This window comes from Hippocampus guttulatus, chromosome 1 (assembly GCF_054856545.1).
Source record: "Hippocampus guttulatus isolate MCC_2025c chromosome 1, RoL_Hgut_1.0, whole genome shotgun sequence".
Taxonomy (NCBI): domain Eukaryota; kingdom Metazoa; phylum Chordata; class Actinopteri; order Syngnathiformes; family Syngnathidae; genus Hippocampus; species Hippocampus guttulatus.
The window spans coordinates 11,285,001-11,300,612 of NC_141261.1; the positions used below are offsets into that span (position 1 = coordinate 11,285,001).

Below are 15,612 nucleotides of genomic sequence, written 5' to 3' on the forward strand. Positions count from 1 at the left end.
AGCGGCGCTCAATAGTTCAGGCAAACAGAAGGGGACTCATGGGACAATCTTGGCGAATGGAGCGACGAAGAGAAAAGTATGCTGACTGGGTAGTGTTTTGTCCTCATTGAGGCTGGAGGGGATGAATACGGCGGTTTCACCCATCTGTCAAAGTTCTTGTCAAAGCCAAAGCTCTCTTCTCTAAATTGTAAAATAGATACCTCCATGTGATCAAAGATGTTTTCTGCACCAAGTGATATGTCAGCTTCTGGCGGAGAGAGGTCGAGCGGTGATGATAAATTGTATTAAAAAGTCACCTTAAGTTTAAAAAAAAAAAGGGGGGCCTATCGGTCATAAATACATGACATTGGCGATGCATTTCAGACCTTCACATTTCAACAGACATGATTTTTGGCCAGTGGGGAGAGCAGGCACGGGGGTCTTTGTTCTTTTTAAGGATAAGAGAGATGGAAGCCTGATTCAGTGTTGGGGTGAATGAAGAGACACAAATGATTAATTAAAGGGAAGTCACAGAACGGGGACTAATTTGTGTTGAAATTTTCCAGAAAATTCACCAGCAACCAATGTGGTGGCAACTGAAAGTTCATCGTCGGTAAATGCTATTTCGAATTTTCAACTGTGAGAATATCCCTCTCACCTTCTTTCCGCTATAGAACATTTCTCAGTGCTCCCTTCCGCGTAGAATAACGACTAACCTGGTGTTCAGCTTTGTGTCATCTCAAATCACTTTTCGATCCACCGAAACTTTAAACTAAGTGTTACTTACATTTGAAATTGAACATAAAAATCCCCTCCACCATTTCAGAATCTGTCCTCAATGTTCGCCCCCCGGCCCAAATAAATAAATAAATAAATAAATAGATGTTCACAAGCTGGAACACGTTTTTCAAAGATGTCCTTGGAGGCATCATGAACAGTCGCTATGCAGATAATCAATCACACAGGCAGCCAATGAGATACACCTACAGTTTACTAAAAAAAAAAAAAAACGATAATAAAAAATAAGACCAAAGGCAGGATGGCCATCAGGAATCTCTGGAAAATAGGTAGATTTTTCCGAACGGATTTCTGGGTCGGTTGTGGACATCGTTATTTTTGTGTGCATACATTTACTAGGGTAATGATCAGATTAGATCAGCAGATCAGAGGTGCAGGGTTCATATGCAGGCTCTGGGATTCCTGTGTGGAGTTTGCATGTTCTCCCCTACATGGGTTTTCTCCTGGTACTCCGGTTTCCTCCCACACTCCAAAAAACATGCGTGGGAGGTTAATGGAATACTCTTAATTGTCCTTAGGTGTGAGTGTGAGTGCATCTTGGGTTTGACACCTGTGATCTAAATGAACCATAAGTCAAAGTGGAAAAAGTCATGGAAGATTTACTCTCTGCTGACACGTGTGGTGCACAAACATGTTGCCGTTAAACCGAGTTTACCTGTGACAAGGAGCCTTCCAGTTGTACTAGACATGCCAAATCGATTCCGAGCGAAGCACGTATAGCTGCCTGCATCGGACTTGCTCACGTTGGCAAGCCTCAGCGTTCCATCTGGTGAAAGGGTGATCCTAGAAGAGCACAATGACACACGCAGCAGTTTTGGAGCCAACATCAATTAATTAATGCCGAGTGATTCTATCATGATATGAAGTTAAGAGTCCCGACTGGAGTCCGAAATCTGAGCCCGGTCAATGAGCACTTCGCATGTGCCCGAATTAGCTTTATTTGCTGTTTATGTTTCAACGGGGAATTTAATTGAATCCTCTAAAAGAGAGAGTGTCTTCAAGGTTATCCATCTGATGCATACATTGATCTAAAACACGAAATAAAAACATGAGCACTTCAGTACTTACCTGTTATTGGTGAGAATAGGAAGGTTCCCTTTCTTCCATAAAATGCTTGCCAAGGGATATGCTTGAGGTTTACACTCCAGTGTCACTGTGCTTCCTACCTTGGCCTTAAGCAAAGCTCTGAGGACAGTCCCGGTGAAGTCCGGAGGAGAGGCTGATAGAAAAAAAAAAAGTTGACTTCATAAAACGACTCTGGAAAGCCGAGAACAGCAGTGCAACCTCAATACAGCAGTGGTACAATTTGGAACTCAGTCAAAATGTTCTACACAATGATGCCCCAAAAGTTAAAACAGGTCATTCTCACTTTCATTGTGACTTCAGAAAATGTTGTAGGAGTTTAGCTTAGTGAGAATCTAAAGGATTCAACCCACGTTATGCCACCACAGAAGGGTAGAAGAAAAATGCGATGACAACCACAGAACAAGATATCAGACTTGCGTAAGAAGGTGTCTGGCTCTCCTGGACTGCAGTTTACATACATACAAAAAAATAAATAGTATTTTTCCTTTTTTTTTTGACAACTAACAATTCTCCGTGTCATTTTCTTAAACAGGACATACTAACAGATGTGTTCTCTTTCTCAAAATACCTTCACGCTGTAAACATCCTCGTATTTCGCTCTCCTTTGTGTCTTCAAAGTGTGAGTAAATTGACTTTATTTTATGTTACAGTGGATCACTGCATAAAGTACCGTATTTGACGCACGATAAGGCACGCCTAAATGCATTCCATTTTCTCAAAAGCCGACAGTGCACCTTATAATCTGATGCACCTTATTTATGGATCATTATTCTGAGTTCTTGAACGTAGTATTTTAAATGTTCTGTAAAGTGCTTTGTTTTAGGTTAGGTTGTGAAAGCATTATATAATTAAAGCTGTATTGTATTGTATTCCCTTTAGTGTAGCTCCATCGAGTGGATGCATAACACAATCTCAGCCACTATTGTAGCTTCTATTCAATGCGCCTTATAATGCGGTCCGCGCTACATATGAAAACAGTTGTAAGATAGGCCATTCATTGAAGGTGCGCCTTATACTCCGAAGCGTCTTATAGTGCGGAAAATACGGGAATTTTTTTAAAGCCATGTTTAAGTGAATACATCTTCTATAATGAGGACAGTCTGAATGAAACCACTTGGTTATTTTATATGAGGATAATTTGTGTACATTCGAAAAACTTGGAAGTCAGACGGCGTCACAGGAAGGGTGCGTTCAACTTCTGAGGGCTCACTGTGTATTAGGGCTGCCACAAACGATTATTTTGCCAGTCACGATAGTAGTCGCGATAACTTGACTAATCCCGATCATATGTAAAAGGAGGCATATCACACCAGCAGGCAAGTACTCATACATAACCATCATTAGATGACCGCTTGAACTCGGTAATGTTCTCTATGTGCAAATTAAAAATTCAGTTGGCTGCACTAATATGCATAATTTAGAAGTGTTAAATTGGTCTACAAAATAAAAATGAGATAAGCACCAGAAATGATTAAAAAAACACACACATACACACACACAAATGCTTAAATATTAGAAGGAATGTGTGTTTTATTATGTATTGCTGTTGAGGCGTCTTGGCAAACGTCATATTTTGTTACTTTGAATGCTCCCGTTTCGGAGTTGTTCTTTCGGCATCACTGGGGCCATACAGAAGCTGTGTTTTTAGGTGTCAGTAAACACGAGTTTACTCAGTCAGGCCTCCATAATTCATAGTAGACATATTAGCGTGGCTAAACAAGACACCATAATAAAACGTACATCAAACACACACTTATGTGTGCTCGGGTAGCTTCCAGACATGACTGTCCCAATGTCAAAAATAGAAAGAGGCACCAGCCATAACCAATGTTAATAACATAGTAATATACATCTATATATTTCATCATCAATAATAATAATATTTATGAAAAGTAACAAACCAACAAAATTGCCAAAACATTAATTGTCTTTAACGTCGATATAGTCGTGATTAGTCAACAAATCTTGGCAGACCTAATGGGTATGAAATGAAATCCCTTGTCATCTCTTCAATGTACTTCAAAAAAAAAAATCAAAGGGTTAGTCGAGCAAATTATTAGTGTTACACCTCAAACAATCATATTGTGGCATTTCTGTTCTCATTTGGCAGGTAAATATCGGAAGCTATATTTTAAATGTGTTTGACCTCCACTAAAACATCCTGACTGACCCCATTATCCGCTAAGCCGGACAACCTTTTCGAATGTCAGTAAAATGACCTTTAAAATTCTGGAGCAATGATTTGATGATTTAAGGGAGAGATAAATGCCACCCTACCTAAAACCATTAGTTCGGCAGCAAAATATATAATGCTGTGCTCGTTCTCGGCCACGCACTGGTACATTCCGGCATCGGAAAGCGTTAGCACGGACACAGAGAGAGCGCCGTCCTTCACAAGGATCCTATCCTGTGAGGGATGAAAGAAAGTAATTATTGACTGACACTTAAGATAGCCTTTGCTTTGCTCGGCGGGCAAATCTTAATAGGCATCGGATTGGGCCTGGATCAATACTGGATTAACAAATAAGAAATATATCAATCCAGGTGGAAACCACATTTGTGCCTGCCAAAATACAGCCCAGCAAACTCTCACCATCACGTAAAGCACGATTCATAGTTTGCAAACCGGGTCCGGCAGTTTCGCTCACTGAAATATTAGCGTGGAAATATTCAACAGTGTGGGTTCGTGAAAGAAGTCTCGTTGGCAGAAATGCATTCAGAGCAACGTTCATCTGAGGTCATCTGCGCTTTTCATTTGGCCACAACACCAATACTGTTTCTATTTTCAGAAAACACTTCAAAAACAAATGAGAATAGAACTAAAACTAAAATACGGTCCATGTTCACCAATGTAGTGGTTCGCGTGTCCACGCTGGCAGCATGTGGTCAATTCCCACCCAGTTACGGTGAGAATAATGTGGGTGCAAATTGTTGTCTGTCCCTGCGTGTGCCTTGTGCTCGCCTGGCGATCAGTCTTGTACGCTGTCCGCCTTCCTTCCAGAGCCAGCTGGGATAGCCCCCCCTGAACATGACAAGAGGTATTGAAAATGGATGGGGTGATAATACAGAGGGTGTAGCAAAAAAATAAAATAAAATACATAATATTGTCATCATTTAACCCACTCAGGAATAGCGGTCGCTACAGTGGACAGTTTATCGTCTCATCAGATTACAGGTTATCATTAGTGGTGTATGAAAGGGTTAACAAGGCCAAATGCCTTAAATGATCTTAAATTTTACCGAGATGTGTAAAAGCTAAATAAACTTAGCGTTTTTTTTCCTTCATGGTGCAGCAAAAACATTGACTCTGGATCAAAAAAAAAAAAGTATTTTGTATGTTAGAATATCCTTGAGCACAATTAAACAAGAGCGTGCACAGCAATTCAATAAAATACGAATCTAAAAAAAGCTCTGGTTGGATTTGGACATGGCGCCCAAAATTCACAGAGGAAGGCTGTCTGTGAAGGACAAAGTAATACTGCCGTCACGTGCTGTGTCACGGTTGGTGCTCATATTGAACGTTTGCAACGCTTTGTGAAATCGGTTGTAAAATCAATATCCTTTTGACAATGTTGCTGTCATTTTGAGGAAAAAATGTTGTATCTTTCTATATGTAGTCAATCACACGTATTTTGCCGAGTACCGGTACATCCAATTACTCAGACATTGAGATTTGAAAACCCCTCTTCAATGCCGACACTCAATATCATGTAATGAGACACATTGTTCAATGACTGCCTCACCAAAGTATGCCGGATTATGGATTGTTTCGATCCGAGTTTCCCCATTTCTGTTGGTTCCGTCTTCCTGCGCGGCTGGGACTGTTCCATAATTGGCCAACATGACTGTTCATGCAATCACCGGAAAGTCCGACATTTCAGTCATGAGAGCATAATCGCATCACCACTAATAGTTGGTTGCGTCAGACTTGCACTGCAACCCTACCTGAACCACAACCACAATGTGGGCTTTCTTTCTGGCTGTACTCAATGAAAATGAGCAGGAAAAGGGCAGAGGGAGTAGAGAAGATGAAACTATGGAATCTACTTTTAAAAAAATCTAGCTGGGTGAAACGGTGGCCCGGTGGTCCACTGGTTAGTGCATCGACTTCGCAGTGCAGAGATACAGGGTTCAATTCCTGCGTGGAGTTTGCATGTTCTCCGCGTGCCTGTGTGGGTTTTCTCCGGGTACTCGGGTTTCCTCCCACATTCCAAAAAAATGCAGGGCAGGTTAATGGAACACTTTAAAATGTCCCGAGGTGTTAGTGTGAGTGCGGATGGTTGTTCGTCTCTGTGTGCCCTGCGATTGGCTGGCAACTGGTTCAGGGTGTCCCCCGCCGACTGCCCGAAGACAGCTGGGATAGGCTCCAGCACCCCCTCCGCGACCCTCGTGAGGAGAAGCGGATCGGAAAATGAATGAATGAATCAATATCTGGATGAAGAAATAAAACTGAGGAAATTCAACACATTTTTTTCAGTGTAGCATACAGAACCCTCCAAATATTTGCGAAGGCCAGGGACCAAGCCCAGTCGTGAATAGCAAAAGCCCCCCAAAAACCTGCAGGTAATTGAAGCCCCACTAAACACCTTCTAATTGCCAACCTTGATCATTTTGCTTCTGATGATCTGCCCGGCGAGCTCCTTTCATATTTGCTTACGCCGTAAATACCTCAAAAGGCATCCAGTCTTTAGGATAAAACTACACGTCCACTTGAAATATCAGACAGATTGCGTTGAGGTCAATCTCATTAAATAAGGCCGACAGTCAGGCGTTATTCGACACGCATCAATAAATCTCCGCACCGCGAAAGACAATTAAGCAAAAAGCTGTGGTTCTCGCATAAGGCTGACATGGACTGTGGCAAGGTGTATTTCAAACCAGATTAAGCTCGCTGTCCCTTAATCAAGCCGGTCTTAAATATGCGCCATTAATAATGAAGAGCTGCGAGTGACTCCATTCAGATGAAATGGAGCAACCTCCGTCGGGACCGCGGCGCTGCACTCTGTGTGATCTGCCGAGGTAGACGGAGAACCGTGTCTCTTCGCTATGTGACATGTTTACACTCTCCTTCCATCCTACCACGAATTGCACTTGGAAAAGCGGCAATGAATTTGACGTTGGAAAATAAAGGGGAGGGGGGTCAGATGAGTTGAAGGGGGAGATTAAGTCTTGAGAATAAAACAGCAGTGAAGACAAGAGGCACATTTTACCCTGGAGAGCAGCGGCTGGCCGTTCTTCAGCCACGTGTAAATAGGTTTGGGTTTGCCGCTGGCCCGGCACTCCCAGTCCAAAGTGTCCTCTATGGCCAAGGCTGTGTCCTTCATGGTCTGAATCCACTGAGGCTTGGCTGAGGGAACACAAACACCAGGCCGAGATATTTGGATGGGGCAAAAATGGTGTCACCGCATTGAAAACGGGTCATATCAGCGCATGCTCATATCGAGCGTGCCCATCCCGCAGTTTTTTTTTTTTTTGTTAGTTCTTACACAGTTTAAGGCTTTTCGTTCATTTCCTCGGACACAATATTGGAAAAACTCACTTTGGTCCAAATCCAATATCACATCAAGTACAATTTTATTGCACTCTCAATTTCACAGGCAAACGTATGCCGCCCAGAATAAAACAGTAATAACTAGCATTAAAGGAAAGCCAGCAGTGCTTATTTGATGAGAATATTGCAATGCTTAGTTCAGACTGCATCAGTGAAAATGGGTTTTAGTACTGTACGATCATTAAATGACCAAATTATAATTCTTCACTGTATGGTACACAGGCCCAATTAAAAAAATAAACCAGCCTTTTGCATATGGAGATTTGGATTCTTTGATTAATCTATTGATATGCATGAGACTGAAATTAATTTGAAGGTAAGTAAAGTTTAATATTTTTATTATTTCCCCTTTTTTTTGTGTCGTGTCTCAGGCTGTGCCTCCCCAAATACAAACTACAATGTCTTGCCAAAAGTGGTCCTCGCAAGAAGGAAAGCTGTCATAGCTGCAAAAGATCGAACCGTCTCCAAATGTTTTCATTCCTGGCAGGTTTCCTATAACAGACACTTACGTCACCAATTTTGGACACGATTGGTCGTGAGGCATCTGGGACCGATAGGAAGACAGTCCCCTCCTACTTATATGGCGAGAGATTGGACGTGGCGCACACAAATCACAATGTGGTGTACAGTATTTAAAAAGGGACTTGATCAACAGGAGGGCGGCCCGATGGTCGACTGGTTAGCACAAATCGACCTCGCAGTGCATAGGTGCAGCATTCGATTCCGGCTCTGGCCTTCTTGTGGGGAGTTTGCATGTTCTCCCCGTGCCTGTGTCGGTTTTCTCCGGGTATTCCGTTTTCCTCCCACATTCCAAAAACATGCATGGCAGGTTAATGGAATACTCTGAATTGTCCCGAAGTGTGATTGTGAGCGTGAATGTTTGTTTGTCTATTTGTACGTCTATGTGTGCCCTGCAGTTTAGGGTGTCCCCCAACGACAGCCCAAAGACAGTCGGGATAGGCTCCAGCGCCCCCGCGACCCTCGTGAGGATAAGCGGATCAGAAAACGGATGGATTGATCATCAAAAGGGGGAAATAATGGAAATTACACATACTGTAGCATTTCAACTCATGCTCACAAATGCTAATTGCAAAGCCAATGTAATTGATTAGCAAATGTGGTGGCATGAAACAATTGTTTTCCTTTCAGTTTTGCGGGGGGGATGGGGGGGGGAGAACAGAGAGTTCATGCCTCCCTCTCCCCACCATCCAAGAACAGGTCCACACCCTTTTTCTTTTGTCCTTCCTTTTTTGCTTTTGCCCTTTCTGAAGATAGAAAAATGTACACGCACATTATGCCTTCATCAACATGACTACAGTTGCTTGAAATCATGCGATGATTGGGCGGGGTATGACTTGGAGTGTGACATCTCGCCCGGTCAAAGACACGGCATGATATTATCTGGTCGACTGACAGCGCGACCGTCGTGAACGACAAAAAAAAAGTCATGAAGTTTGAGAAGGCTATCAGGTGCAGCACAGAACAACACTTTTGGAGCGAGGATGAAACCAGCTACCTTATTCGCGGGGTGAATGACATGAAACAGAAAGTCAGAAGCGGAAATGGCGTCGATTTGCGCCATGACGTTGTGCCCGTCTCGTGGTTTGAAATGTGCATGTTCCAACTGATGATGCAACGACTGGTTTTCAAATAAAAAAAGCTAACTAACGCCACTTGAGAGACTCAACAAGTTTGTATGACTGAAGGCTTGTTCACCTCAAGTAATAACTTGCTTGAAATTTATTGAGGAATGAACATGCTTGATTTTTAACTTTTCTGGAGTTTTTCTGTCAAAGGTAAAAGTCTGACAATCAAAATGACAAGGAGTGTACCATAGAAAGCCAGCAGTCCCGCGGCGGTATTCTTGCCCATCTTATTCTCAACCACACACTCATATCCTCCCGTATCTTCCTGCTGGAAGCTGGGGATCTCCAGCACGGCGTTGGCGTACTTCATTTTGACTTTGCTGGGGAACGGAACTCCATTAGCCCTCTTCCAAGTGATCTCGGGGACAGGACTGCGAGGAGACAGCACATGCTCTCATTTCAAGTTTCATTGAAAGTTTGAAATTATTGAGTGCTTGACAGAAACCGAAAGAAACGGGACAGAAGCCGTCAACAAAATAAATCTTTTTCAGACCCCGTCAAGGTTTAAAACGCGACCTTTTAAGAAACATAATTGCCACAGTAACTTTTCTTTATCCACTAGTTTCTCATTCCAACGGCAAGGGATTGAAAACAGGCGTTGAGCAATCCAGCTTACTTCCCGAGAGCGAAACACTCCAGCGTAACTGTTGATCCTTTTGCGGCGGGAACATTGTCTGGGAAATTAACTTCTATTTTTGGCTCGTATTCACCCATCACTCCTATGAAGAGAAAGCACAAGATCTCATTCTTACGTTATTCATGACTTACAAGCAATATGATATAAATTAGGGGCTGTAAAAGCAATACAAGAACAAAAAGAAACGAAAAAAAACAACATGAATGTCCACAATGTAAAGAAAAAAAAAATCAGTTGAAAGCATGCACAACAATGTCATGTGGAATAATTTAAATCTTGTCTTGAGTGGAATTGATTTTGAATGCTGAACGGCGTGTCTATTTTAAACTTGCGACCGAATTGAAGACATGTACTGTGCAATGAGTGGAAAGTAACTGGTAGAGCCACTGGAACACTCAATGTAATGGTTCAGTGATGTATGGCTTATGTTTAATTCATTTCAAAGCCAATCTTTAGTCACTATTTTTGTGAAAGCACACCAGAAGAGAACGAGGCCTGGAAATTCACCAGGGAGAGCTTTTAAAGTGAGCCCATTGTTTTGTTGCCCTGCACGGGACAGGCGGCTATTCATTTGATGGTGTCGGCACTTGGTGATTCGACCCAAGTGCCAAACAACTGCAGAAACACAAAAAGCTCTCAATTTTGAAAAACGTGGCAAAGGAATGACACCAATTTTATTTTCTCACCATCTGTCCTGAGGATGAGAGATGTCGGCGAGCTGTGAACTTTGCCCTTTGTGACGCTGTTCATCACGACACAAGTGTAGTTGCCCACGTCGGACGGCTCCACCTTGGCGATGTAAAGGTTTCCTGTCTGCTGAGAGACGAAGCGGCGATTGTCTTGCTGGACGAAGTACGGGTATTCGTTAAACACCCATGCATATGTAAGATCTGCGACAGGAGGGGAGACGTTGGCCACGATGCAACATTTTTTTGGGGAGCTCATGTCTTCCGATGGTTTGTTTTCGAACCTCCTGAGGACGTGGGCGTTCCGCAGAGCAACACCACTCCTTGTCCCTCTCGAACGGACACGGCGCTTCTGGTGTGGACTTTGAAATGATCCAAGTCTGTGGTGGGAGAGAAGACAAAAGGGACATGATGACAGGAGCTGACATACAGACTGAGGATGAGCGGAACAGAGACAGGGTAAAAGCTTTGAGCAGCACACCGACACAAATCCATTAGAAAGGATTGTTGGGGGAATTGCACTTCAGCCACGCCTGAGCAACACAGAAAGAGGGAGAGTGACACAGATAGACACACTAAAGACACTCCAACTGAAAACTTAAAATGCCCTCCTAAAATTGGAACCGAGAGCTAATACGGAGATCTGATACCATACCCTACCTTGCTGTATTGTAGTACTATACACTGTACTATATCATGCCAAATGAGATTTACCGTATTTTCCGCACTAAAAGGCGCACTGGATTATGAGGCGCACTTTCAATGAATGGCCTATTTTGTAATTTTTGTTTCATATATTGCACCCACTGGACTATAAGGCGCAATCGACAATGCATCCACTAGATAGAGCTACAGGTACGTCTTTGTCCGTCTCTGTGCCTTCTCTTCTTGCGTTAGACTAGAGAGGCGTTCATGACAGCCTCCAAAAAATGTAAATTAACGATTACTTCAATAAAACTACGAAAATTGAAAATACAGTAATGCATCAAAACAGAAAATCAAAAAATAAATTCTATAGCCCCCCCCCCGACAGAATTAATGTTGGCATTTCCTTGAGCGTAGATGCAACAGAACGATCAGATGTCAGTAAATTGGGGGAGACTGGAGTGTCTCAGAAGTGTTTGTTATTTATTCCTTTGTTGTGTATTGTATTTACAAACGAGGAAATCACAAAATCAACACGATTTAATTTTTTTTACGTTATTCGTCGATGTGATCGATATAATTAATAAAATAATTTTATACTCAAAGTTCCTAACACTCAAATTTTTTTACTCAAACTTGAGTGTTATTTTTAATCAACTTTCATCCGTTTTCCTCTCGTACACGACTTTTCTGGTCAAAGCTGTCGACGTGCAAGGTTCGATTCGGCACCGGCCTTCCTGTGTGGAGTTTGCATGTCCTCCCTGTGCCTGCGTGGGTTTTATCTGGGTATTCCGGATTCCTCCCACATTCCAAAAACATGCATGGCAGGCTGATTGAACACTCAAAAATTGTCCCTGGGTGAGTGTGAGCGCAGATGGTTGTTTGTCTCTGTTTGCCCTGTGATTCGCTGGCAACTGGTTCACGGTGTCCCCAGCCTACTTCCGAAGACAGCTGGGATAGGCTCCAGCACGCCCGCGACAATGGTGAGGATAAATGGATGGAACTACGGTTTGTTTCTTTGTAAAAATTGCACAGGGAACTTGAGTGTATCTATTTTTTTTACTCTATAATGTAGTAGCTCCAATATAATGACAATGATAATAAACACTTTTAAGACTGGATATTTTATGTCTAATGCATGGCCATTGTCTTTATCTTTTAAGAATCAGTTTATTAAACATTTCAGTAAATTTTTCAAATGTGAGACGAATAAAGGTTTTCTTTTTCTTATTCTTATTATTATTCTTATTGAGGCAAAACAAATGATTCTTGGTTGCTGGAGACGTTTCACCTTCACGGAAAAGGCTTCTTAAATCCGAATTTTTAAAGCGTGGAAACCTCTCTGCATATTTACACCATGTCTCTGGTGGGAAGAGGTTTGCGCCAGATTATAACAATGTGCTGACATCCCTCCTCGAAGTTTGCCTCCTTCCACGAGGAGAGCGGCCACTTAACGAGCTATTTTGCTACCAGGCAGATGAACAATCAGTTGACAGGCAGGATAGTTATTGACCAGCTACACCAGCCAAAAAACAAAACAACTCTAATGTGGAGACTCCACACTTAAAAATTAAACCTGAAGAAGACTTCGGATCAAAGGCATTTGAAATGCTTTCCACAAACAAGAAACGGTTCAGCTGTTTTAGGAATTACCATGACCCGGAAGGTTGAGTATAACGAAAGAAATATTTCATTCAAATCCTTTTTCTGTCATGGTTATTCCGTATGCTTATTTTTCTAGTTTATTTATTAATTCTGCACGTTTTAATTGGGTTCTCGCTGTATTTTGTCACAATTAACCTTGTGATTAAAGTGAAACTGAGGCATGCTAGAAGACAACCCTGAAAACAACCCTGCCACGTCATTTTTAGCCGAATTTCCTTTTAGGCGTAAATATACCAGGTTCCATTTCCAACGAGAGGTCCATTCATTTGGAATCATTTGGTTTCGTGAAACAACCATTCCTTCTAATGTCCGAGAACATGACATGGAAATTGTACCGTTTGATTTGTATAATCCTTGACGCAGTGGATTAATGGTCACAATACCCTTTATTTGCATTGAATAACAGTTACAGCTTTCTTCGGTGGCTCCAACGGTGATTTTTTTTCAGAAGTTCTAACGGCAATGGTGTTTCTGCAAAGTAGGGTGTACCATTTCCATCTATTTTTCATGTTTTCAACAAATCACGTTTTCAAGAAATCAGACCGTAACTCAGCAGTGAATGTGTTAAAAGCTTGCTGATTGGAACCAACGGCGCGTGGCTATATATGGCTCCAAGCGTAGGTGATCTGCATGAGAAGAGTCCTTAATGAGTGGTAAAGATCTTTTATTTCAACAGTTCTTTCCTTTCATTGTCACGCATTTGCATGGTGTGAAACACAGGATTCTCGTCTGTCTTTTGCCAAACAGAAACACTTTTGGGTGGTCGACCTTGTCCCAGACGACCCAATTTCATGACACACTTCAGAAAACAAGTCACCAGGGTTGTTTTCTAGTCATGAAGTTGAAAGTGATGAGTCAGAGGTCTTCACACTCAAGCCCCCCCCCCTCCCCCCACACACACTTTTAACATTTAATGCAGCTTAACACGAAGGCTGCTGCAGTCTGATAAATATTGCAAATAATTGCCGCATGGGCCTCGGCGTTATTTGCTGACCGAGTGCGACGCCCACGCCACCTCTGAGTGACGAGTGACACAAAGTGACAGGGAGTGACTTACAGGCAAACTTGAGATGTGCTCTCCTGCTGAGGATCGCTCCTGCAGTGTTGTACGCCATACACTGGTACACGCCTACATCCCGGTAGCGGTCCAGGCTGCTGATAATGAGGTTGCCCCCTGACAGACGCCGCCGTCGATCCAGGCTCAGATTTATGAAAGTCCCATTCAGCGACCATCTGTGGGGGCAAAAAAACACCATCAGTCCCTGGCAGAACGTGCCATTCATTTTCTGCAACCAAGCAAGACGCAATGAGAGAAGTTGAGTATGAATAATATATCCGAAATATCCACTCACTCTCGGGTTGAGACGCATAGTGTGACGTGAAAGGTTAAGTCGTTATCAATTCTGCAAGTACTGCCTCAAAGCTTCTCTTTAAGCAAACAATAAATGTGAAAACAGAAGAATCTTCTGTGTGGACCATTTCAGGAGCCTCGTGGCCAGGGCAACGTAAAACAAGTACAGCTGTGAAATTAAGATATCCTCCATATATCCGACCATTTTCTAGAGCGCTTACCCACTCAAAGGTTAGCTGGAGCCTAATTTCCAGCTGATTTTGGGCAATAAGCGGACGACACTCTGGAATGTTCAACAGGCAATCGCAGGGCACATATGGACATTCCCACTCCTGTTCTCTAGACCAGGGGTTGCCCAATACGCCGATCGCGATCGACCCGTAGCTCAGTCCCAAGTCGATTGCGTGGGGTATAGAGGGGGGGAGAAAAAAAAACTCACCCAAAACATTTTGTGTGTCTGTGTGTGTGTTATTAACGTGATATCTTCTTGTGTTAGTGCACACTGCACCCTTAGCATCCTATCAGTCTCACTTTCACAAAATGTATTTTAAAAAATAAAAATAAACATGTAAAAAGCAGGTCACCTTTAACCTACGGCAGCGCGTGACCTGCATCACAGGAATTTGTTTCCGGTCAGCGGTCTGCACTTGCAGCTTGTGATAAGAGCTGTTGCGCTCTATCTTTTATTGTTATGATTATTCTCATTCAGAGATTGTTTAATGTACAATACACCGAGGGCAATGGCAAAGAATGGGAATCTGGAGGGCCCAGATAAAAATGTTAAAACGTGAGCTACGATCGTCAACATGCCGCAAAAGTGCATCCCATGCATCTGCATTACGTCTCCCACTAATATGGGCTGTAATTTCCTTTTCACATACAAATAAACACTGGTCTGCTTTATTTTTCTGTTTTGTTCATCATAGGGGCCTTTATGGCGGATGCTCATCAGGACATGCGTGCGTAAGTGCGTGCGTATACGAGTGTGCGGCAACGGGTCGATCGCGGGAGGTTGGTGAATCGAAAAGTAGATCTTTGGTCAAAGGTTGGGCACCCCTGCCCTAGGCAATTTAGAGCCTTCCAACCTTGTGTGCTTGTTTTTGGAATGTGGGAGGAAGAAAAACCAACATGCACATCGGGAGAACATTCGAATGCCCCGACGGAAGAGATTTGAACCCAGAGTTTTTAGATCGTGAGAGACGCCAACCACTATTATACGTAATAATATGCGAAATGAAGTGAGGTGAATGTCATAATTCACACACATACACACACACACACACACACACGCACACAAAGGTAAATGTCTGATACCAAGAGCTAGGTTTCTCGTCGACCTAGAACTTTATTCTTTTCAACTTTATTGCTGTTGGTAATAATATTCATCTTCCGTACTGCTTGATCCTCACGAGGGTCGCGGGGGGGGGGGGGGTGGCTGGAGCCTATCCCAGCTGTCTCCGGGCAGTAGGCGGGGGACACCCTGAATCGGTTGCCAGCCAATCGCAGGGCACACAGAGACGAACAACCATCCGCGCTCACACTCACACCTAGGGACAATTTAGAGTGTT

The 15,612-nt window shown here is 42.9% G+C and overlaps 1 protein-coding gene across 1 annotated transcript in view; it reads right to left on the minus strand.

The window, feature by feature from the left end:
- The window catches only part of LOC147210369 (contactin-3-like), a 64,616-nt gene that overhangs the window by 29,828 nt on the left and 19,176 nt on the right, over nucleotides 1-15,612 (minus strand). Inside the window, exons 4-12 of the mRNA XM_086109478.1 lie at nucleotides 13,751-13,926; nucleotides 10,668-10,763; nucleotides 10,384-10,587; nucleotides 9,677-9,779; nucleotides 9,247-9,431; nucleotides 7,074-7,210; nucleotides 4,141-4,270; nucleotides 1,846-1,996; nucleotides 1,433-1,560 (exon numbers count right to left, since the gene is read on the minus strand). Of these exons, the coding sequence (XP_085965604.1) occupies nucleotides 1,433-1,560; nucleotides 1,846-1,996; nucleotides 4,141-4,270; nucleotides 7,074-7,210; nucleotides 9,247-9,431; nucleotides 9,677-9,779; nucleotides 10,384-10,587; nucleotides 10,668-10,763; nucleotides 13,751-13,926 (1,310 nt within the window). The remainder of the gene's footprint in view (nucleotides 1-1,432; nucleotides 1,561-1,845; nucleotides 1,997-4,140; nucleotides 4,271-7,073; nucleotides 7,211-9,246; nucleotides 9,432-9,676; nucleotides 9,780-10,383; nucleotides 10,588-10,667; nucleotides 10,764-13,750; nucleotides 13,927-15,612) is intronic.